The following is a 24,507-nucleotide window of genomic DNA, read 5'->3' on the forward strand; positions in this document are numbered from 1 at the left end:
ATAATAATAACATAAAATAACCATGGATCCTTAAACAGTAACCTTAAAAAAAAAAAAAAAAAAAAATTGAAAAGGCATATTTGTAAAAGATTATATTAATTGATGGAATTCCCTATGTGTTTAATTTTATTTTTAAATCGTTCATGGTGTATGTGTGCTTGATTATGCACGCGCTTTTATGACATCAAGTTGCGTAATGTCAATTGGTTTAGTATATTTCGGAGTAGAATTAATATTTCAAAAAATAATATAATAAGGAAAATAGGGAATATAAATTAAGTTCAAAGAAAATTTACATAATACAATATTATTAAACTTTTAAAAGAATATACACAACTTCTAAAAGATCACTATTAACATCTTTATCAAGCTTGTTTTATTTGAATATATTTGTTGGTTGTTCAGGATGTTTGGAGGGTTACGGTGTTGTCTCTTCTTGTGCATGTGGTTAATTAATTATGGTGGTTGGAGTTTGAGAATTTGAGGCACTGAATGTTAGTGTGTTAGGCCGTGAGCGCCATGTCGTTGCAATTATTGGGTTATGATCCGGCGATTTTAATGAGTTGATGCGAGTAATTTGTGTCGTAGGAGAGTTTGCATAATTAGCTCTATTGAGACAACTTTAAATACTCAAGATAATCACCCACCTAATCCTATGCACAGCAGCAATAAGTGTAACAAAATAATGGAAGTTGAAGATGAGCAGCCAAACAAGATAATGGAAGCTACAAGTGAGACCCTTGAAGAGAAAAATAAAAATAACTGAAAGCTAGAGATGAAACGCTTGGGTACATGTAACTATAAAGACTTTTGAAGTTCTCTGCTGGAATTGTTTTCTACAAATTCATAGTTTTTATGGGAAGCAAATTAAAACAAATCTTAGTCTAAATCTCTTTAAGCTCCATCACATTTTATAAGATGGGTTCGTTCGGATGTGTTTTCTGGTGTAGGAAAAGAATGGATGATGGTTAGAAATTTTTTATTTTTTTTAAAAAAATACAAAATTGTTAAAAAGAATAATATATATATAAAAGAATAACGTTTATAAGGTTTTGATACAAACCAAGATATTTGTGCCCTCCAAAGAGAGAGGTTGACACATCATTTTTCAGATGGGCTTGTGAATATGAAAGACACAATTAGAATAAGTATAAAAATTAAAGGTTATAGAGATTAAATCAAACTCTCATGATCTATCAATTCATTAGAAAACAATCCATGAGTTGGCAAAATTACTCCGGGAACCTTAAAAATATTTAGAGAAATTTTGTAAAAATATTTGAACCTAAACCTTTTTATAGAGAAATTAGTCCTAGATTAATTGATTGGACCGATCTAAAAATTCCAAAATAATGGATTTTTAAATGATTTAACTGAAGATTCAAGCTCATTCTGGTCCTAATAATATTGCCAGCAATAAATGTTATATTAGTGTAATAGTCAAAAGAAGGGACCAAAGGTTGGATTCAGCCGAAGCCTAATGTTAGATTATGCGAGGCCTAGTGTAATAAGAGCTTGGATAAGTGCTAAACTTTGTGTATTATAAGAATGGACCCATTGACCGAAGTTGTGTATTATAAGAATGAGCCGATCGAGGTGCGCTAAAGCTAGCTAGCCCGCCTTTTGGGGTACAGTTGTGATTCCCATGCTTTTGATATTGAGCTGTGCAGGTCTCATTGGCTGCTGAAGGTTGGGATTGTCCTTTCCTGTTACAAATTCTCTTGGGTGGCAGTGTCTCCGCCGCACCCAAAATATAAAACTAACATTCATACAAATTTTATAAAAATAAAAACAACATAAAAATCATTTTTTCCTAATATTTATATATGTTTTTATATTTATATATTTTTTCTAATTTTTTTTTTTTAAAAAAAAATAAATTATTATTTTTTTTTTTTTTTATCACAACCTCAATGATAAATTGGGAAAACATTGCAAATTTGTTCGTAGGGCGGGGACCGTGGGGTAAATGTTTCCCCAATTAATTCTCTTTCTACTAAAAAATAAATCAATCTGTTGAAAGCCACAAAATGAAAAACAACTTTGTTATGGTCTTGAAAAATGAAAAATCAAAGGGAGGCTCATATTACATATGTTTGTTTTTAATATAATTACTAGGACCATGGCTTCACATATTCACTTATGAAATTGTGATAATTCTACAATTTTATAGTTGATGATGCAAGAGATGAGGTAGAGGAGATAGAGGACCTGTATTCTAGCTTAGGTTACTACAGTGGATGCGGTATGTAGCCTCGATATTTTCATAAACTAACTTGGCTTAAGATTTTTTTGGGTTTACGATTTAAAAATAACGATTTTTAAAATGTAATTTTTAAAAACGCAGTTAAATATTTGATAAAATTATAGTTTGACATTTAAAATCGTAGATTAGCTTTTAAGATTTTGTGTTTTCGAAAAAGCACCATGTTACCTGTAATTTGAAAAAGCGTTTAATTCATTTTCAAATTGTAAGTTTTTTAAAAACGCAATTTCTGAACGATTCATTTTTTGCGATTTGGTTTAAAATCATACTTTTTGTCTACGAAATCGCAATCTTAAATGCACCTTTAGTCTATTTTAAATGTATATATTTTAATGTGCCGCTTGTAGCACTTTTTATAATCAAATGATATACTGCATGTGTATCTAATGTACTAACTGACAATGTTAATATATGTTTATTCAAATAGAAGTTTATACAGCAGCTTTAGTATGTGTATTCAGACATTAAATAGAAGAAAAATTATTTCGCTGCAAAATGAAATATTTTTAGCTTACGACTTCGTTATCATGTCTGGGCAATATTACATAGATAACTCTATACCATAGATCCTCCACCGTATCCATGTGAGGAAAAATGGCCATTTTTCCAATGACTTTGTGCAATTTTTTATTTTTCTCCAGCATAGCAGCCTTTGAGATCGACTACGTTGTCACAATTACAGCACGCGACCATTTTTTTTGGGCAAATTTATTTGTTTTAATTTCAAAAAAAAAAAATTGTCAAAAGAGTACAGTACTCTTTCTCGATCCCATACTCTATTGCATAATTTTTAAAATTATTTTTAGATTAAAATCTAATAATAATTTATTCTAAATTTACTTGTAATTTTAAAAGTTACGTGAGAATGTAAAAATGACTGTAACACTACCAACATTTCTCAAAATAGACTATAAAATGATTTTCAAAATTAAAAAAATTTCACGAAAAAATAAAAAATTTAACATTTTCCAAAACACTCTTTAACACTATCAAATTATTTCAATTTTTTTATTTTTTATTTTTTTTAATGAATTTCATGTATAACACTGTTTTCAAACATAGCCTCCACCAAAACAATTCACTTACTTTTATCCTTTTTCAAAGCTCTTTTAATCTACTGTTTTTTTTTTTATTATATCAAAGAAACCAAAAAAGCTATTCACGTTACCAATTTGTTTTGTGTTGGACCACAAAACAAAAGTCTATGTTTCTAGGAGAGAGATCGACAATTTGGACAATAAATGAAAAGAGTTGCTAGCCAACTAGTTTGGGCTTGGTTTAGATAAGATTGGCTCAAGATTGGTCCGTTTCTTAAACAAACAGAGCTTAAACAAAAATTTAAATTCGATTAAATAAATGAGATCATATAAACTCAATTCAGCTTGTATAACTTTGTATAACTTCATTTTAATTATTTTCATAATATAATTTTTAACTTTATTATAAGAACATGTTAAGTATTTAAAAAGACAAAAATGAACTCCATTATCGTGAGTCTAGATATATGTGTATCTGTGTGTGTGTGTATATTTATACATATTTGACAACGTCTTTGCATGTATATGAGTGGATTTATGTGTATTTATATGTGTGTGATGAATGTAAATATATACACTAAACAATTAAACGAATCGAGCTTAAAGATTCAATATGCGGCTCGACTCAACTTGGTTACAACCCTATCTACAATGAAAAATTAAGAAACTATATTTAATATTTTTTATACATTGTCTCAGTATGATTTTAAAATGTTTATTTATTTCGATGTAATTTTTTAAAAATATCTTTAGCCCCACATAAGGTCCAAGACGGTAAAAACTGCAGGCGTTGATTTAAGTACGATTAAATCATAGCCCGATCCAATCCAACTAAAGCATTAATGAAAGTCAAAGTTGTTTACACATATCAAACATAGAGATACTCATTGGTATAAACATCGATCTTCAGTTAAGTGCAAAATACCATCGAAAGAAAAAAAAAAAGAAATGAAAAGCCAGCTAATTAATTACCATTGACTTTGTGATAATATGATGCTCTCTAAGAGCACTAGTAGCAGATGCCCTATAAGTAGTTCTATTCCATAAAATAGGAAAAATTTGAAAAAAAATGTGCAAAATATGAGCCACAGCAGCTTCCTCATTTTAGATGAGGATGCTTGGGAAGCTACAGTGCTTCCCAATGTATTGGGAAGCACTGTAGCTTCCCAACAGATTATTTTAATAAAAAAAAAATGCTTCTCTCTCCTCTCTCCTCTCTTCTTCACGCATCATCATTCCTCATTCTCAAAAAAACAGCTCTCTCTCTCCTCTCTCATTTTGTTCTCATTCCTCAACCTCAAAGAAGATGCAGACAAGAGAGAGAGAGAGAGAGAGAAGAGTTTATGGAAGAAAGAAAAAAAATAGATAGACAAAATAGGGAGAAGATGGAGACGAGAGAGAGAGAGGGAGAGAAGACGAAAAAAGAAAGAAAGAAGAGAGACATACGAGAGGGAGAAGAAGACGAAAAAAAAAAAAAAAAAAAAAAAGAAAAGAAAAAAGAGAGACAGATGAGAGGGAGAAGAAGACGAAAAAAAAAAAAAAAAGTCTCAAGAGAAAAAGAAAGAAGAAGAGGAGGAGGAAGAAAGTCTGCAATGAAATTAAAAAGAAAAAGAAAAAAAGAAGTAAAAGATAAAAGAAATATTATTTTAATTTATAAGAAAAGATAAAGGGAAGCTGTTGTGAGGTGTTTTTGTATAGGGAAAAAAAAGTGGTTTGGTTCCCTAAATTTTTCCTAAAATAAAGAAAATGGTTGGGAACCTGCTGCTAGTGCTCTTAATTAGGTTTGTGCTATAAATCCTCATGAAGGGCTGACAGAAACTTCATTGCAGTCATAGGCCTTTAGGGTGGATTGATTTGTTGAGGGAGAGTGATTAGACTTGCTGATTCTAGAAGGGCAAAATGCATCAACCTGAGAAGGATGACAGGAAGAACCGGAAAAGTGAAGCACCGGGCACTCAAACAAAAGGTTTTTCCTTCCGATCATCAGCTATATTTTGTCATATTGAAACTTGGGATATATCTGTGTTTGTGTGTTTGCATATATCATATTGAAATTTTCATGTTATGTCATTCGTAATTAATTATACTTATCTTATAAAAGTGAGCAGCGTGCAGTACCCTACAATTAAGCACTGGCACCAAAAATTGTTATATGTTGGGTATTTGTTATATTAAAACTATGAAAATATTGATTAAATAATTAAATTTATCTCTTTTTATCAGTTTAAGCTTTTGAGACAAGTGACAATTTAACATGGTATTAGAGCAGATCAGAGGTCTTGAGTTTGAACCCTATCTCCTTATATTTATCTTCAATTTTAATTAAATATTTCACGTGTTGGACCTCACCTATTAAAAGAAGTGTGAGACTATATGTAAGGACAAGTATTAAAGTATTGATTAAAAGATTAAATTTATTTCATTTTATCGGCTTAAGCTTTTGATATAAGTAATGATTTAACAAAAAATTTTAAATCCGTACATGTGTGCGTGTTTGCATGTATCATCATTATCTGGTTAATAAATTTGTTAGGTTATGTTATGTCGTTTAAGGTGTCAGTCAAAGAAAGAATGCTAAGATTAATTTGTTATATATTGAATATACCAGACGAGACTGGGCCGCCACCTTGGGCTGAGGAGATGATGAAGAAATTGGCGCATATTCAAAATCTGATAGAAGCAATATTGAAACCCCAGACGGATGCCATCACAGCTGCATCTAAGAATAAGTAAGGAAACAACCTACTGATGAGGGTTAGACTTGGATAATCTATTTCTAGATGAACATCTTTGGTGCAGTACTGTTTTATAACCAAACTATTCTATCCTGTTTATTAATTTTAGTTTCTACGTTATGAATTTAATTTGTTAGATTTTAATCCCTTATCTTTATTAATACGCTTCCTATTTTCTTTTGCATCTTGGCCGCACCTTCTCCCTTGCATGTTGGCCGCACCTTCTCCCTTGCGTCATGTAGAGCTCATTTGTTGGGAGGTGTTATGAACCTGGGTCCAAAATAGAATAAATTAGGTTTTAGAGGGAAGAGAAAGACTTTAGGGGCCCAAAGAAGCAAATAGAGAATAATCTGAAAGCCTTAAATTTTATTGATACTCCAAAACTTAATTTTCAAAATAATACAAACCTCTAAGTTTGAGTACTTTCCAGGCAAAATGCTTGGAGAAAAATAAAAAATAAAAAATAAAAACACAAAAATAACCCTAATTAAGCTTGTAGACAAAGAACAATATATTATTCTAAAATATATAGATGTGTTTTGTGTCATTCTCTTATATATATATATCTCTTGTCCATCCCTTTTTTCTTTTCTTTTTTTCATTTCACCATTAAATTTGTGGGTCCCATAGATTCAATGGTAGATTTGCAAATCTCTTGTATAAAAATGAACACGAGAATGCAAGATGTGTGAGAGAATGAAACTAAATATTTCTCATTTTAAAAGTAATCGTTAAATATTTTATACGATTATTTCCATTCTTGTGCTGACATGATTTTATTCCAAAAATAATCTTATAATCTTATTCTTGATTTTCCTGCATCACCTATTAATGTTTGCTTAGAAAATATTAAATACTTATAATGTTCAACATAAACTTATAATGAGGGTCACAATATTGTAGCTAGCATTTCAAAAAATCTAGCACTATGCTAGCTAGGCAACATATATTGCATCTATGAATTAAATTCATCAAGGGTCCCTTAATTATGAGTTAATTAAACACACGGTTAACATTTTGTGTGGTATTTTGGTTCCCAATTATAGTACCACAATTACCCAAAACAAACTTTTGTGTTCTTACACTATGCACCAAAGATCAAAACTCCTTTTGAACAATTGGACATCAAGAGAACAACAAAATAATTTTGCAAACAATCATGTCTTGTAAACATAAAGTTGTAAACAATTTTTCAAGAATTGTAAAGCCACATGAACTAAACTTGTAAAATTAATCCTTTTGAGTTTCCAATACATTATAATACTTTACAACATATTCCATTATCAAAGGAATCAAATTTATTTGATAATCAAACAAAACAAGATTTTAACATGCTGCAGGAATTCTGAATTTTAGATTCGTTGACTAATTAACAGTAATTAGACCAGAACGGGTTCGTGACAATTACTAAACACCGAAATGATTCTTCTATTACGTCAAACCATAATTTTTTCGTGCGAAAACAAGTTTCCAAACAATTTTAGGGCTTATCTAAGGCATAACTAAAAATTGGAATCTAAATAGCATTGGCTGTAAAGAAAAAAATAAAATAAAAAAAATACAGTGACACTGTTTCAAATGCAAAAATTAATTAAAATAGCAAACAACGTGGAAACAACTTGAAACTTTCTAGTCAAGATCCTAACATGTTAGGGAATATGTTCCAGGTCTTCAAATAACTTTTCTGCCGCAAGAGGCACTCGGAAAAGTTTCTAGTTTCTGGATTAATTAGGAAAATAGTAAAATATATTTCCTACAATGCTACTATCTTCATAATGGTTAATTTATAGTCTGAGCATGCTAATAGAGGAGGTAGTTTTTAGCAATGTGGGATTAAGCTTCAAATATATAGTGGGCGACTAGGATAGTTGAAGTCTATCACCTAGTCAATAGCTACATGCAGTTGAAATCTATCACTTAGTTATAGTTGAAGACTATCACCTAGTTGTAGTTGAAGTCTATTGGTATTATTCTGATCATCTACTCTAATTCTCCTATAAATAGGAACATGTTATATTGTATATAGTGGCCAAATAAATAAGAGCAAAATATAGACATTTGGGCTTTATCCTGTAGACGTAGGTCATAGACTGAACCACTCAATTCTTTGTGTCTTTATTTATTCCATGCACTTTATATTTATTTGTCAATTGAACTATATTATCTTTAATGGTATCAAAGCAAGAGTTTTTGAGTTTGAACCCTATTTCCATCATTCATCTCTGATTTCAATTAAATATTTCACGTGTTGAGCCTCACCTATTAAGAGGGAGTTTGAGGCCACATGTGAGGGAGAATCTTCAAGTATTGATTAAATGATTAAATTTATTTCTTTTTAAGCTTAAGATTTTAGGATAAGTGTTGATTTAACAACAAGAAACACGGCCAAGGTTGAGATTTTACTCCTAGCCCAGGCGTCAATTCTTGTGCAATTGGGCTTAGGTTCTATCCCAAGCCCAATCTTGTCTTCATGCATCTCTATGCATTTTTTCTCTCTAACCTATGTTTTAAAAACTTTAAAACAAGCCAATAAATAAAAGCTGGAACTTTGTTAATTTACATTAGCTCAATGAGGGACCCAATGGGAATAAAATGAAAATTAGTTTAAATAGGCACGTGACCATTATCATCTCATGACTATCACAATGTTACTAATTTAATTACAATTGATTCATCTAAAAAAATGTAATTGAATTGTAGTTTATATTTTTTTTATTAATACAATTAATTCTTTAGACAATTCTTAATATTGATTTTTTATTCTTCCATGAATTTTTTCCATAGAGATTTAATTCAATTAATTCTCTACCTATTTATCCTTTAGTACCCAATTTAATCAAATAATTATTCCCGGACATGTGAAATTCTTTTCACTATGTATAAATATTTTAGTAACACTTTATCAAAATACTTTGGCTAGAGGCTGGAAAAAATTACTCTATTAAATCTATCTCGTGTGAAAATTTATTATCCTTTAAATAAAGGGCTTGGATTCATTCTTAAGAAAGTTGTTCTCACAATGTTACATGTAATCATCAAACACACCAAGAATTTTGACCACAATAAAGGTCTTACTCCTAAGTGCATAAAAGTAGCATCCACTTGACATATGAGTTCAGAATCCTCTAAGGATTTAGAATTAATATCATAAGAAGTCAAGGAGTTACAATCATTCCATTTTGACAGAGTTGATTCCCTCAATGAAGATAAATCATCGAGGTTTATGTATTACAGTCTTAACAAATAGAATGCCAATTCCATTGACTGCAAACAATAGATTGTGAACCTATAAGGTTTATGATTTAAGATCTTGTGTGATAATCTTAATACTCACACCATAAACCTTATTCAATATAATATATTTTTATTTTTTATTTTGTAGGCATTAGTAGATCGATTTCATTCAACAACTAAACCAAAATAAAAACTCAGACAAACAAAACCATAAAAACATGGCACAAAACATAGACCTATGTCCCTGTTTCAGAAATCTCAACCCCATCAACCAGAAAAAAACTGACTTCACATCACCACATTAACATTGAGATTACAATTTTGACAGAGGCTGAAATTTTCCCTAGACTTCATGAATCTCCATTTTCTTGAAATTCTGGAACGAACTTTCCAAAAAATCTTCTTTAAAATATGTTTATCTGTTTTTGATTGGCCACTATGCTTAATATCATTTCTAGCACGCCAAAGGTTATAGACATCAACCATGGACTTCAACTTTGACTTCCTACACCCCACACCAATCACATCCTGTCAAGAGGAAGGAGGGGAAGACATAATGCAACGAAGCATATCCTGCCTTCCAAATACGGAAAGAGAAACCACACTCGAAAAAAAAATATGATCTCGACTTTCAATACCACTTTTGCAAAATAGGTACAGAACATCACACTTATACCCCCATTTGGACAAACGATCACAAGTGGAAAGGCTATATATATATATATATATATATATATATATAAGAAACTTGGTCTTTAGCAACAACAATTTGTCGTTGCTAAAAGTAATTAGCGATGACACATCGTTGCCGATATGTCCTTGTAAAAAGATGGACATTCTTGCTCATTAGCGACGACTCTGCGTTGTCGCTGATAACACCTTATCCGCAACGACTTTTTGTCGTTGTTGGTAAGCTTAGTGTCTTCACTATAGTGTACTAATCAGCAAAATGGGTATTGTCATTGATAGTGTACTTATCAGCAACGAATGAAATGTCGTTGCTAGTAGTGGCATATTAGCAACCACCGTAAGTCGTTGTTGATAGTTGCTTATTAGCAATGACTCCAATGTCGTTGGAGATAGTTGCTTATTAGCAATGACCATAATTCGTTGCTAATAGCTATTGATAGTTTGGATTATCAGCCTGATTACAACTTATTAGCAACAATCTCAAGTTGTTGCTAATAATAATAATAATAATAATAATAATAATAATAATATATATATATATATATATATTTTAAAAAAATAAATAAATAAATTGATTTATATTATTATTAATGCTAAATTTACCATTAAATTCCTACAACATACAAATATTCCACACTTTTGGGTAAAATATGATTTACATTTAATTAAAAATATGAATGTCAAGAGTTATATATATGTTCAAGCCTAACAACTAAAGTTCACATTGGACATAAATTACACTCAATCATCAAATCTTATTCCACATTATATGATACACATACAGTTGCTTCTTCTTTTTCTTATTCCTTTTCTTGGATCCATATGCTTGCTTTCTTGTCGTTGAAAGTTTTTTATAAAGTTGAAGAAAGCACACTTTATATATAACTAGAATATAGATTGCCAAACATATAACAAATTATTATGATACAAAATAAATAAATAAATAAAACACAAAACATTTATATAAACAAAACTCACGACCCATTCTAAATATTTGAAAAAGCATTAATTAGTCTGTGCAAAGCTAAATAGAAACTAAAAGAGAGGCTCATTAATTAGATAGCCTTACATACCTTTCTAGAGAAAACTGTAAGAATATCCAAACTATCAAGCGAGGATGGAAAATCGCAAAATAGAAGGCAATCTAGCCTACCAGGTCTCAATAGTGCAGCGTCAAGTAAATCTGGTCTACTGCTTGACATGAAAAATGTATGTGAATTTTCTATCGTAATAATAAATAAAAAAGCAATTTTGGGAACAAGATAGGGTAAAGATGATAGAGACATTCCACGATGGTCACCTCGTTTTGCATGTAAGTATGGGAAACTATGAAATAAATCTAAGGAAGCAATATGCATTAGCTTTCATCAAAACCTCAGCCATTTTCAAATTTCTATGGAGACAACTGCCAAATTGTCCATGCCAGTACTGTATATACCACCTATTTCACGAAACCAGTTGGACGAGATACCATCTATAGCGCAGAAAGAACTTAAACAATATCTATCACTTAACATTATTGCAACATCTATCACTTGCCTTAAACATAACTCAGAGAGTTATCTATAAATAAATAACACAGCCAATGTTAATCCAGTTTCTCTAAGCAAGCTACACTCTGGAATTCCAATTAACAAAGCAAATATGTTGAATTGGGCAAGTTTCTCAAACCTCTAAAGTTTAACCACTAGAAAGCAATCCTAGTAAGAAACATCATAACCATAAAAATATATGGTAGTATTCTTAGACCTTGACATTAGAGAAACCGTATCTGACGTCAACCACAAAAAATTGCTCAAAACATAACATGTTTCTAACAAATAATTGGACTGCTATGAAGCATTCTTTGTCAAATTGAGGACAACCTACCCTCTAAAAATCATGAAAAATATTACAACTGTCTCTAACAGACCAAAACCACAGAACCATCTGGTTGACTGTAGCAAGCAACAATTAATACACCAAGCCCTTTACAAACCAACAAACCAAAAATGTAGAAAACTACAGGGCAAGCCAAACAAACATGCCAGCAGAAACTACTAAACAAAAGAAATTTTGACTCTATTAACAGAATTCTATCAAACCACACTCTGCAGGTTTCAAAGCTGGACTAGGAGCAGATTCTTAGATTTCTTTTTGAAGATACCCTTCCACGAAACAACATAATGAATATTTCTAAAAGCATGTCGATTTCATCTTAGCACATGTGGGATCATGATTAACTTTCATAGTAATACTCAGCCACACATCTGTTCAATCTCAGCACTCAGAAAACTTAATAATAAGTGACAAAATCATGCATATGCCGACGCTAGTGTATAAGTGTAAATGTATAAGTGCAAATGCAAATGGCCACACAAATATATGACTTCCAGACCAAGCTTTTTTGTTGTCATTAACATTATTATCCTTCACTAAAATATGTGATATCCAAATATTTCACAAAATAAATGTATGAGCACAATTTAGATGATAAAAACTTCCTTGTTTACCGGAGAGGACAAATATAGCATACCATCAACAAGAAGCATGTCACCCACTTCTATGTCATTAACAAAATCATCATAGTTCACACTAACATAACTCCGAATTGTAAAAGTAAATTCTTGCCCACTCATTAATGTGATTGGTTGTGGCAGATCCCTAGACCTAACTTCATTACCCTGATGAAAACCAAAGGAAAAAGTATAAATTATTTACAAATTAGATAAAAGTGGATATTGATCGAGCAAAAAAAAATCAATATAGATATACTTGACTAGGAAATAGAATACAATAATATGAACTAGCAGGTTACAATATTGCTCCTTACAATGCCCAGGTAGCAATAAATTAGTTCAATTTTAGCATCTCCACGGCTAAGAGACTGCATATTTTTAGCTAAATCAACAATAAGATCTTAAGCCTAGTCACCATATGAATGGCATACAACATGCATCATGCTTGCTTCCCACACACAGAAAATGCAATGCCCTAATTATCAACTGTGCCTCCTCAAAGTGGAGAGGTCAAATACCTACTTCAATATCTCTCAACGACTATGATGCATAAAAACTCTAGAAGGAACCTAGTAAACTTACGGTAGTTCCTATAATAAGCCACTTCAGCAGTCACCAGTCTGTAAATCAGTGGAAGAAACTCACAAGTAAACAACATTAATCACAAAATCAACGAAGGTTACGCCTCCAGCAAAAACTTTGTAATCTGACTTGATTCTTAATGCTTTGAATTGTCAACGTACCTTAGCCGTAAAACGATCACACTAGACAATCCATGTGCATGCATAAATACCGCCCTTGGTTCTTAAGCTGTTATACTATATAATATGTGGGAAGGGGGGGGGGGGGAAAGCGAATATTTAAAACTAAATAGAAAACTAGAGGCTAACAGATACACAAAGGTTCATAATTAAATAAAATACAAAAAAGTAACAATTACATGAGCTTAATAGTATGGGGAAAGACGTACAAAAGACAAACTACTACAAAAGGTGTTAATGAGTTTTGTTTTTTTTTCTATCACAAACTCATGCCTTTCTCATCACTAATCTTTCCAATTGCAACAACTCATATTTTAACATTGGGCAACTACGCATAAGTCCACTATCACCATCAATCCGATAGACACCTTCAGTTGAACTATGTCAAGAGAGGTTGCCCTAGCTTGAATCACCTTCCACGCTCCGTCCAGGCCTAAGAAGAAGAGAATTTCATATCATAATCATGTCCATTATAATAATTAGTGAGTGTGTGTAAAAATAAATTATATTGTAAATATTCTCTAACAACACAATTTCCATTAGCATATCTATCTTCTCCTACATCGCCTCCATTTTTTTGTGACACTCTTCATGGTTGTTGATATGGATTGCGTCACAGAACCAAGATGAGGATGAGGTAGGTATGACACCATACCCCATGCCTCTAACGTGGCCAGATCGTGGCCCCTCTAGTACTTGTGTCATTATGGAAGCTTCCTTTGTGTTGTCAATGCCTTCTTCAGCTGATTCCTCCATCATTTGATTTTGCATACTCAATATAAATTATGATTAAATAGTTTATGCAAGCTAATTATATAAATACATTATAAGAAATCATAATTATCAAATAAACGTTTCATTTACTTACATATAAAGTCTCACAATGTGGGTTTACAAAAGAACCATTTTTCTTTGTGTGAGTCTTCTTAAAAAACTCTACCCAACGGGGCTCCAATACAGTTTTCTTTGTCTGCAAATAATACTCATATAATAAACGTATACTTCCAACAAATTTTTTATGATAATATAATAATTTAAAATTCTTAGATCTTCATCGTGATGACTTATAATGGTTTGGAGCCAGCAGTGTGATTTGTTAACAATTTAAGTCTATTCTTCTTATTCCGTCTAGACTTATCCTGTCGAATGGTTTTCAAAAAAACAGTACTCATTAAATTAAAAAGATGTGTACAAAGCATATAGATAACAACCTTGTAAATTTAGATTAATAAGATTTACCTTCCATGCCTCAGCTTTACCCTCATCGTCACCCTGCTCATTACCTTCCTCATTACCCTCCCCTTCATCATCTCTGAGAAATGGTTTATAGTATTTGTTGTAAAATCTGTTGCGAATTCCTATATAGCTACGCTGAAGTGCTCCATCAAGTGTCAAGATCTCCTCCACACAGTCCATGTTCAAGGTGACATAAGACTGAGACATAATAATAAAGAAAATAATGGTCAAAATTTTATCACATAATTTGTATCAAATAACTTTATCTCAAACAATGAGAGACATACCTTTATACAGTTTCCTAACATTGACTTTTGTTCAGATGGGACCTTGCACCAAGAAGCATGATGTAGCTCACAATGGTCGTGAACAATTTTGCTCACCATCCTCCTAAATTGCCCACCACATTTGCCTACAGCTCCTCGAGTCCCATCCTTGATTTCTAGACGAATTGGACCACTTTTACACAATTCCACAAACTCTATGCACTTATTCCTACCCCTTTTTTGTCTAATTAATGTGCTCGTTGTTAGGCAAAACATGGAAACGCAGTCAATTATATCTAGTAAAGTAGTGTGTTCATAGTTTATAACACAAAGAAAAAAAAAATCCCTTCAAAAATCAAAAGAAGACTACACATAAAATATATGAGCACTTACATGATGCAGTTAGGATAGATCCTTGTGAACTCGAGTGAGCCGTTGATTGCACTGCATTTGCCATCAGTAAGTCTATACCTAGATCTTCACCTTCATCAATGAGAGATTGTGAGCCATGATGATTAATATGGTCTTGGCCTTAGCCTAGGCCTCCCCCTGCTTTCCTTTCTCTTGCCACCATTTCTATTAGGGTAACAACAACCTGCCAACATGCCAAAGAAACACATCAGTCATATAATGATATTATATCATACTAAGTCATTATGAAACAGGTTCATACAAATAATTTAGTTAACTATACATTAGGATACATCAAACAATATATTCATTAAATGCTTACACCAAAATGAAATATATTCAACACATATCATCATCAGAATCTGTATCTGTCTTGCCCGAAAACTCCTCTTCATGTTCAAAGTTTGTGTTTTCATTAGACAACTCTTCTTTATCATCAGAGTTTGTGTCATGTTCTTCATTATACAAGATATCATCAATGCACGTGTTTTCATCAAGTTGCACAAATACTTCATTAACAGCTATTGGGGTAGGTTCCGCGTCATCTCTAAATAATAAATTTGAGTCTTCATCATTGTTTTCTACATTAATGGCATTACTCCCAACACATTCACGTTCTTGGTGTACCTCACCACTGACTCCTTGGTCATCTTCTTCATTATCTCTATCTAGTATTGTTGGAATATCATACATGTTTCTATGGGTCATCTTTTGCACCACTTTCCAACTTCCACTCAATTTGATATCATTCAAGTAAAATACTTGTGAAACTTGAGATGCTAAGATAAACGAGTCAGATTCATACCATGTACGAGAAGTATTCACAGTTGTAAAGTATTGGTCCATTTGCATTCCCGTTCTACTCCCAGTGTTCCACCAGTCACACTCAAACAAATACACGTGATTTGGGCCTGGGTAACGTAACTCCAAAATGTTCCTCAACACACCATAGAACTCAATATTCGACGTGCCATGCTCACCTCGAACAACAATACCACTGTTTTGGGTAATACGAGTTTGTTCACATTTTTTTGTGTGGAACCTAACTCCATTCACAATACAATCTCTGTTTGACCTAACTAGATGATCAGCCTCGCATGCAAGATCATATAATTGTTTCGAAAACATTCCCCACATCGCTCCCATATATACGATTTTGAAACCTACGTTCAAAGTCAGCTTCATACCTTTTCTCAATGTCAAGGTCGCATTCTCCACCAATCTTTTAATGGTGTTCACTGCATAAAAAATACATATAAGTACTCATCTTAATTATCAAGTACATTGAACATAAAGGAAAAATAAAATCAATGTTACACTTACTCCATGTACGAAGCAGTTTCCTTACAATTGTTAAGCACATACCATCTAGTCCTTGTGAAAACCTTCTCTTCAAGTGTTACAAATTTTGCTACTCCCAAGGGTCGAACTCATTGAAAGAACACATCTAAGCCTATACTCCTTTCCTCTAACCATCCGTTAGCATTTCTCTCTTCACAATTCCATCTTGTCTTAATCCCATGAAGATACGAGGAGTAAAATGTCAAACACTCATCAGATAAATAACCTTTGGCAATTGACCCCTCTGTGCATCCTCTATTTTGCACAAACACCTTATATTTACCAAGTGTTCTTTCCATTGGATACATCCAACTGTATTGTACTGGTCCCACAAGCTCAACTTCTCGAGGTAAATGAACAGCTAGATGAACCATAATATCAAAAAAGGTAGGTGGAAAAATCTTTTCCAACTTGCATAGAATCACGACAATATCGTCCTTCATTTGCTTCAAGACATCTAATTTCAATGTCTGTGCACACAGTTGCTTACAAAAGTTACTCAACTCCATCAATGTTGTACGTATTTCGGTTGTTAAATATCCACGAATTGCAACAGGGAGTAAACGCTGTAAGAAGATATGACAATCGTGGCCTTTCATTCCCGAAATCTTACTAGGAAGCTTGTTCACACATCGCCAATGTTATATGCATACCCGTCAGGAAACTTCACAACTTTCAGCCAATCACAAAAAAATTTCTTCTCGTCTCGTGTCAAGGTGTACTTCGCAGGTGGCATTGATTGAGCTGCATCATTTGTTTGCAAGCGCGATTCTCTGCGTATACCCATATCACATAAATCCATTTGTGCCTTGGCCATATCCTTTGTCTTCCCATCAATATTCATCAATGTACCCAATACACTATCACACATGTTCTTCTCAATATGCATGACATCTAAATTGTGTCTTAATTTCAGTGTTGACCAGTAAGGTAACTTAAAAAAAAAAAAATTTCTTTGTCCAATTCAACTCACTATCAGTGTGCTTCCTTTTTGTTCCACATACTTTTCCAAACTGCACTTCTGTGACATGCATTAGTTGTTGTAACAGTTGATCTCTAGACAATTCCTTAGGTTTCATTCTATGCTCCTCAGTACCGTCAAACAACGATTTTTTTTTTTTTTTTCGCCATACATGGCCTTGAGGTAAGAAACGTCAATGACCCATGAAACACACCTTTCCACCATACTTCAACCATTTATATGTTGTATCCTTGTTACATACTGGACACCCAAGCTTTCCCTTGGTAGACCACCCAGATAAATTTGCATATGCATGAAAATCATTTATAGTCCATAATAATGCCTCATGCAACTTAAATGTTTGTTGACTCAACGCATCGTATGTGATTACGCTTTCATGCCATAATTCATGCAAATCATCCACCAATGGTTGCAAATATACATTAATTTCGTTTCCAGGTGTCATAGGCCCAAGGATAAGTAATGACAACATCATATATGGATCCTTCATGCACCTCCAGTTTTTTTTAATGCATACGACACGTGTCAACACCTGAGAGTAGATACGTGGACAACCGTTAGTTTTTTGAAGAAAATTTGGACGGAGGTACCATCTCCGTCTTTTCCCATAACTTAGCTATCATTTGTGATACGAATTGAAGCACAGGAAGCAAAAAAATAAAAACTTTAAACCATAGGTACTAAAAGGGTCTTTAGCCCTAAAAGTTAAGTATTACCTAGGTCTTAGACTCTTACCAATACACATCAAGTTAAAAGACAAAAAGTGAAGCATTAAGAAAGAAAAGAAAAAAAAAAAAAAAAGAAAAAAAAAGGTGAAGCATTACTACAACTGTGAGGGGCAACAAAATCAGATTTTGGGCATTTTAGATTGTAACATGGAAGAATCATTCAGATTTAACCTATATATAAATACTATGAGGTGTGTTGTGTGAGTAACTTGCGATTTGCTATAGTTTGAGAAAAAAAATCATCGAAAAAAAAAAGTTTTGACCCCTGACTCAAAATCTTGGCTTCGCCGCTGGCAATAAAGGTTGAAAGTGACGGCTGGAAAACATAGACTATCCGTTAAAAGAATCACATGAGGAGCCAAGCTGCAATTTACAATGATGATCGGAGAACATAAACTAACCATTAAAAATCATGTGAAGGGGCCAAACCACATTGTGCCAAAATTTACCAATGAATTGAGCCGCAAAAGGGCCCACTATGGGACTAAAATCCAAACAAGTTTTTTTTTTTTTTTTTTGGCCTGGAGCCCACTAGATGAGTTCGGGTCTAGTGCATGCTGGTACACTATAAATCTTGTGAGCTTAGTTGAAGAATATGATCTGGTGTGGTTAAGTGCGTCAAAAGGAGAGTAGGACCACAACACTGATACCATGTAAAATATGGAGAAAAATAGTGGAAGTAAGAAAGAGAAATGAACAAAATGAATTATGGATGGTTCGGTGTTACACACCTACGTCCAACACTACGAATTAGCGTTAAGGACTACATTGTGCTCATTAACTTGTTTGTCTACAGTACAAAGTTCCATTTTTTATAGGGTTTAGCATAAAAACAAGTATGGTTATCAAATCCCAATATTTGATTAGGGAAAATTACATTTAAGCTCCTCCAAACTACCAGTCGTTTTGGAAGTGACCCTGAAACTACCAACTCTTGAATTCTACCCCCAAAACTACCAAAAAGTGCCAAAAAGACCCCATTTATCGAAATATTCCCATAATAACCTTGCCATGTGTCATTTTTTCAAATAAAAAATAATAAAATTTCAAACAATTTAAAAAAACAGAGAAAAATTTAAAATATGAAATAAAAAAAAAATTAAATAAATAGGGTGGCCGGCCACCGCCATTTTGGCCAAGAGGGTGGCTGAGGCCGGTTTAGGGGTGGCTAAACTACCTCCATGGCTCATGGGGGTGGCCGACCCCCCAAGGGCCAAAAAAAAAAAATATTAAAAAAAAAAACAAAAAAATAGAAAAGGTTAGGGTTTGGCCATTGCGGGTGGTCAAACCACCCCCAAGGGCTACGAGGGTGATTCGGCCACCCCCAAACAGACCTTGGGGGTGGCTCGGCCACAACTTTGGCCAAAATGGGAGTGTGTATATATATATATATATATATATATATATATATGGGTTAATTGTAATCAAATGAGAAAATTACATTTAAGCCCCCCAAATTACTAGCCGTTTGGAAGTAGTCCCAAACTACCAACCCTTGGATTTTGACCCTCCAAACTATTATAAAGTGCCAAAAAGACCCTATTTGTCGAAATATTCCCATAGAACCCTTGCCATGTGTCATTTTTTCAATTAAACAATAATAATAAAAATTTTAAAAAAACCTATATATATAAGACATAAATTTTCTACAAACCGGTTCGTAAGGAATTCCTATAAATCTATCTAATAAGCTGTCAAGTATCCTTTACCATGTGCCTCTCACATGGCTTATATAGCTTATTTTAATTCACTCAACTCTTCAAACCGACGTTAGATAGCTTCCTAAAAAAAAAAGACACCCACGTCACTTTTTATCATTCTCTTTTTTAATTGACTTAAGTGAATATCTCGTTCTTGTTCTTGTTCATAATAATGGATAGATACTATGTAGATACAAAAGACCATGTCTTCTTGTTCTTGTTCTCTTCCTAAAAGAAGACCCACGTCAACGAGTGTCTCTAATCCTAGTTTTCATCTCTCAAAGACTCAAACTTACGTGGGACTCCAAGAATCTACAGGGACAACCTTTGCGTTTGCATGGATTTAACACAGGTTTGGGTTTGCATTTGTTTTTTCACACAGGTTCTTGACAAAAAAAAAAAAAAAAGTTTAGGCTTTTTTTTTTTGTTGAAAAGTAAAAAAATTGGCTTAAAAGGCGTTAACAAGTATTATTAATAAACAAACCCATGAACAAGTATTATTAATAAACAAACCCATAAGATGATGAGGCTTTAGTTTTTTTTTTTTTTTTTTTCACACAGGTTCGGCTTTATTTTTTTTGTGGTTTGTTTTTTCTCCATGGTTTTTCTTGACTTTGTCGTGTTTAATTGCCTCTTTTTGTGTCGTAAGAGAATAAAAACTATTGAACTGTGGAAGTATGGGATCGAGTGACTTAAATGCCAACTTTTGAATTGTGGATGTATCCTACCATTGTCGCGTACTACTTGTAAAAATGGGAGAATGATTTCTGGAGGCCTTTCTATTGCTAATTGACACATATATGGCTAGGATACATGCCTAAGAACCAATTTGTGAAAAATGTATTGGATTTTGTCCGTAGGCAATAAAATAAAGCCCAGGCTTAATCATCAATTCATGATCCTATAACTTACCTAGCAAAAGTTAAATGTATGGAAATAAAAGAACAAATTGTTACTTCCTTTTTTTTTTTTTTTGGCTGGCTAGGACCTATAACTTTACTTTATAAGTATTCTAATGTGCCATCTAAAAAAATAAAGGTTCCTCATTTATGGCCAGTGTTCCTATTTAGAGCCACCCAAAGCACGAGTAAATGATCCTAATTTTTCGATTGCAGGGTGACATAATTGAGTGTTAAGCCTCCGATTCCATAGTCTATCAAGCCACTGGATCTTAATTGAATCATCTAATTTATTAGAGTAGTGATGGCAAGAGAATCAAATGTAGAGGTACATGGTTTCAAGCAAATACATCTTTGTGATTTGTATTTATTTACATATCTATAGCATACTTTCCCTATAAATATTTTGTACTAAATAATGAATGCCTTATTTTTACTGTAGATTTTGGATATTGGTGAAAGATGGATATTAGACAATGAATTGAATGAACAAGAACCTCCTCATGGCACTATAAACATGGCACTACAAAAAAAAAAAAAGCTTTTTTAGCCATTTTTGTTAGAACGGCTCTAATTAGAGCCGTTTTTACTAAAACGGCTCCGATTAGAGCTGTTTTCGTTGTAACAGGTCAAATTAGTTTGAGCCATTTTAACAAAAGCGGTTCTAATTAGATGCGTTTTTTTAAAACGGCTCTAATTTGAGCCGTTTTAACAAAACGGTTCGAAATGGAGTTGTTTTGATCAAAACGGCTCTAATTGCAGCCGTTTAAACAAAAAAAATATCTCAAATTAGAGTCGTTTAAAAAAAAAAAAAAAAAAAAAAAAAGGTCTCACATTGATCATACAACGATCGATCACATGATCATACCACATTCCATAACTTAGATCATACCATGATCGATCATAGATCGTACCCCGATCGATCACATTGATCGTATCACGTTTGATCACATAGATTGTACCACGTTCGATCACATTGACCGTACCACAAATGATTACATAGATCGTACCATGATCGATCATATGATCGTACCACATTCCATTACCTTTATCATACCACGATTGATCACATAGATCGTACCACGATCGATCACATAGATCGTACCACGATCGATCACACTTAGATCGTACTAGGATCGATCACACTTAGATCCTACCACGATCGATCACACTTATATCGTACCACGATCAATCACATTGATCGTACCATGATCGATCACACTTAGATTGTACTATGATTGATTACAGTTAGATCCTACCACGATCGATTACATAAATTGTACCACGATCAATCACACATGATCGTCTTACGTTCCATCACATAAATCGTACCAAGACCGATCACATAAATTGTACCACGATCCATCACACATGATCATACCACAATCCATCACATAGATCGTACCACGATCCATTACACTGATCGTACCACGATCGATCACATTTAATTTTATTTTTTTTATAATTTTCAATTTTTTTAAAACTAAAATTTATTTTTTATTTGTTTTTTCCTTTTTTTCTTTAATTTTTCTTTATTTTGTTTTAAAAAAAATATTTTTTATGTGTACTTTTCCCTATAATTAATATGTAATACATTGTGAGGCTTATCATTTCCTTCATTATTATGAGGCTTACCCTATCTTTCGTTATTATGAGGCTTACCCTCTCTTTTGTTATTATAAAGCTTACCCTCTCTTTCATTATTATGCATGTTCATGCTTAATGCTTTACAATTCAAACTCTATAACCTACTCTTGCAAATTATGCTTTCTTCAAAACAATAAATCAATCAACATCCATTGTTATCATTCTACTTTACATAATTTAAATCCCAACCGTAGCACATATTCAAACACTTTAAATCAATTCAACACCTTTCATTCATGCATCATTTCATAACATTATTGGTATTATTTGAACATAATTGAAACTACTCAAATCAACCAAAATAGATATATTCAATATACATGTTGGTTCGGATTTATAAAACGCATATATATATTTTGCAAATTCATAATACATAAAAATAATAGTTTCTCAGTGAGTAGAATACTCACCTTGGCTACATTGGACTCATGACTCCAACATTTACCACGTGTTCTAGTTACTTGAACTCAACATTGGAGAACGAACTGAGGTCTCCAATCATGACATGAGCCTGCAAACATTGGTAGCATTAGACCAGGCTATTGAACTCTATACTCTATGCCACGAATACTACCCGCGTGCTCACAGATCGCATTACTTGCTTCTAAACTATTATTAAGTTAATATTTAGGTTTAGTGATGAGTGTCAAATATTGCATATGTGGACCCCTTAATTTGCATTTACTAAGCCTTTAGTTTTGTTATTTTCTAATATTTTTTGTTAGTTTTTGGTATTTTAGTATTTTGCAGATCATTGAGAGAAAACAATAGCTTTAAGGTGAAAGAAAGCACATTTTGAGAAGACCTAGATGATGTGGTTATGTTCAACCAAATCAAGGAGATGACTAAATCGGAATTTTTCTCTAATTGGAGTCAAAATCGGATTAGAATTCAGATTCTGCACATGTCATAGTATTTTAGCCATAACTTTCAGATCAAATATCCGATTAAGGTGAATCAAGCGGCGTTAGAAAGCTAACTCAATTTTCTACAAATACTTGTGAAATAATAGTTTCCTAATTCGTAAGTTTGATATGCCAAAAGTGTCTCGCAATAAAATACCGCAAATCTGGACGGATTTGGAGTCCTTTTCCTTCTTGGAATGACTTTTGAGTTTCTTACTCAAACTAGGAGACTAACCTCCGATTTTTCTAGAAATTCTAGAGCTTCTAGGATTTGTTTTCTCCCTATAAATAGACCTTTAAGCCTCAAGAAAAGGGGGGAGAAGCTAGAGACCACATATATTCTTTTCCTTTTAGTTTAGTTTTTCTTTAGTTTATGATTTATTTTTCATAGCCATGTGTAGCTAGTTTTTCAACTAAGGTTGAGGATAAAGCCTCACCATTGAAGAGCAACAATATTTTCATGTAAGTTTATACTATCCGATTTTATTTGGTTTAATTTTTCCAATGTTTTACTTCTTTTCAATTTGTGGAATAATTCTTGGATATCTATTGTGATTTACGGATACATGTGATGATTTGAGATAGTTTCACATAATTGATTGCTTGGGTTTTTATTTATCAAAACGTTGGATATTCATTGTGTTTTATTCTACAGATACATTTGATGATTTGGTTTAACCGGATATCTTTTGTGATATGTGCAAAGAACGGATTCATTGAATGATTTAATGATTTTTTGAAGCATAGTAGAACATATATAAGATTTATATGGTGAGAACTTCGAATGTGTATTGATGAACATGAGAATATATTGCTATGATTTAGGAGGAGAAGCTAGAGACCACATATATTCTTTTCCTTTTAGTTTAGTTTTTCTTTAGTTTAGGATTTATTTTTCATAACCATATGTAGCTAGTTTTTCAACTAAGGTTGAGGATAAAGCCTTACCATTGAAGAGCAACAATATTTTCATGTAAGTTTATACTATCTGATTTTATTTGGTTTAATTTTTCCAATGTTTTACTTCTTTTCAATCTGTGGAATAATTCTTGGATATCTATTGTGATTTACGGATACATGTGATGATTTGAGATAGTTTCATATAATTGATTGCTTGGGTTTTTATTTATCAAAACGTTGGATATTCATTGTGTTTCATTCTACGGATACA

The 24,507-nt window shown here is 32.7% G+C and overlaps 1 protein-coding gene and 1 long non-coding RNA gene across 2 annotated transcripts; both read right to left on the bottom strand.

The window, feature by feature from the left end:
* Positions 1–13,351: 13,351 nt before the first annotated feature.
* LOC133867782 (uncharacterized) lies at positions 13,352–14,185 on the bottom strand. The gene is made up of 2 exons (XR_009900185.1): positions 13,877–14,185; positions 13,352–13,654 (listed from the first exon to the last, which is right to left on the bottom strand). It is a non-coding gene; the product is annotated as an uncharacterized LOC133867782 (long non-coding RNA).
* A 937-nt stretch (positions 14,186–15,122) lies between these two features.
* Positions 15,123–17,215, bottom strand: LOC133867700 (uncharacterized). The gene is made up of 3 exons (XM_062304465.1): positions 16,458–17,215; positions 15,940–16,372; positions 15,123–15,318 (listed from the first exon to the last, which is right to left on the bottom strand). Exons 1-3 carry the CDS (start codon positions 16,495–16,497, stop codon positions 15,303–15,305), a joined length of 489 nt encoding a protein of 162 aa, XP_062160449.1. The 5' UTR covers positions 16,498–17,215; the 3' UTR covers positions 15,123–15,302.
* Positions 17,216–24,507: the final 7,292 nt, after the last annotated feature.

Source organism: Alnus glutinosa, chromosome 5 (genome assembly GCF_958979055.1).
Source record: "Alnus glutinosa chromosome 5, dhAlnGlut1.1, whole genome shotgun sequence".
NCBI classification, from domain to species: domain Eukaryota; kingdom Viridiplantae; phylum Streptophyta; class Magnoliopsida; order Fagales; family Betulaceae; genus Alnus; species Alnus glutinosa.

Bases quoted from the DNA above. Each gene is read 5' to 3' on its own strand.
- LOC133867700 (XM_062304465.1), bottom strand. From the start codon at position 16,497: ATGTGCTTAACAATTGTAAGGAAACTGCTTCGTACATGGA. The intron at 16,373-16,457 runs GTAAGTGTAACA...TTTTTTATGCAG, and splicing joins GAAACTGCTTCGTACATGGA to TGAACACCATTAAAAGATTG.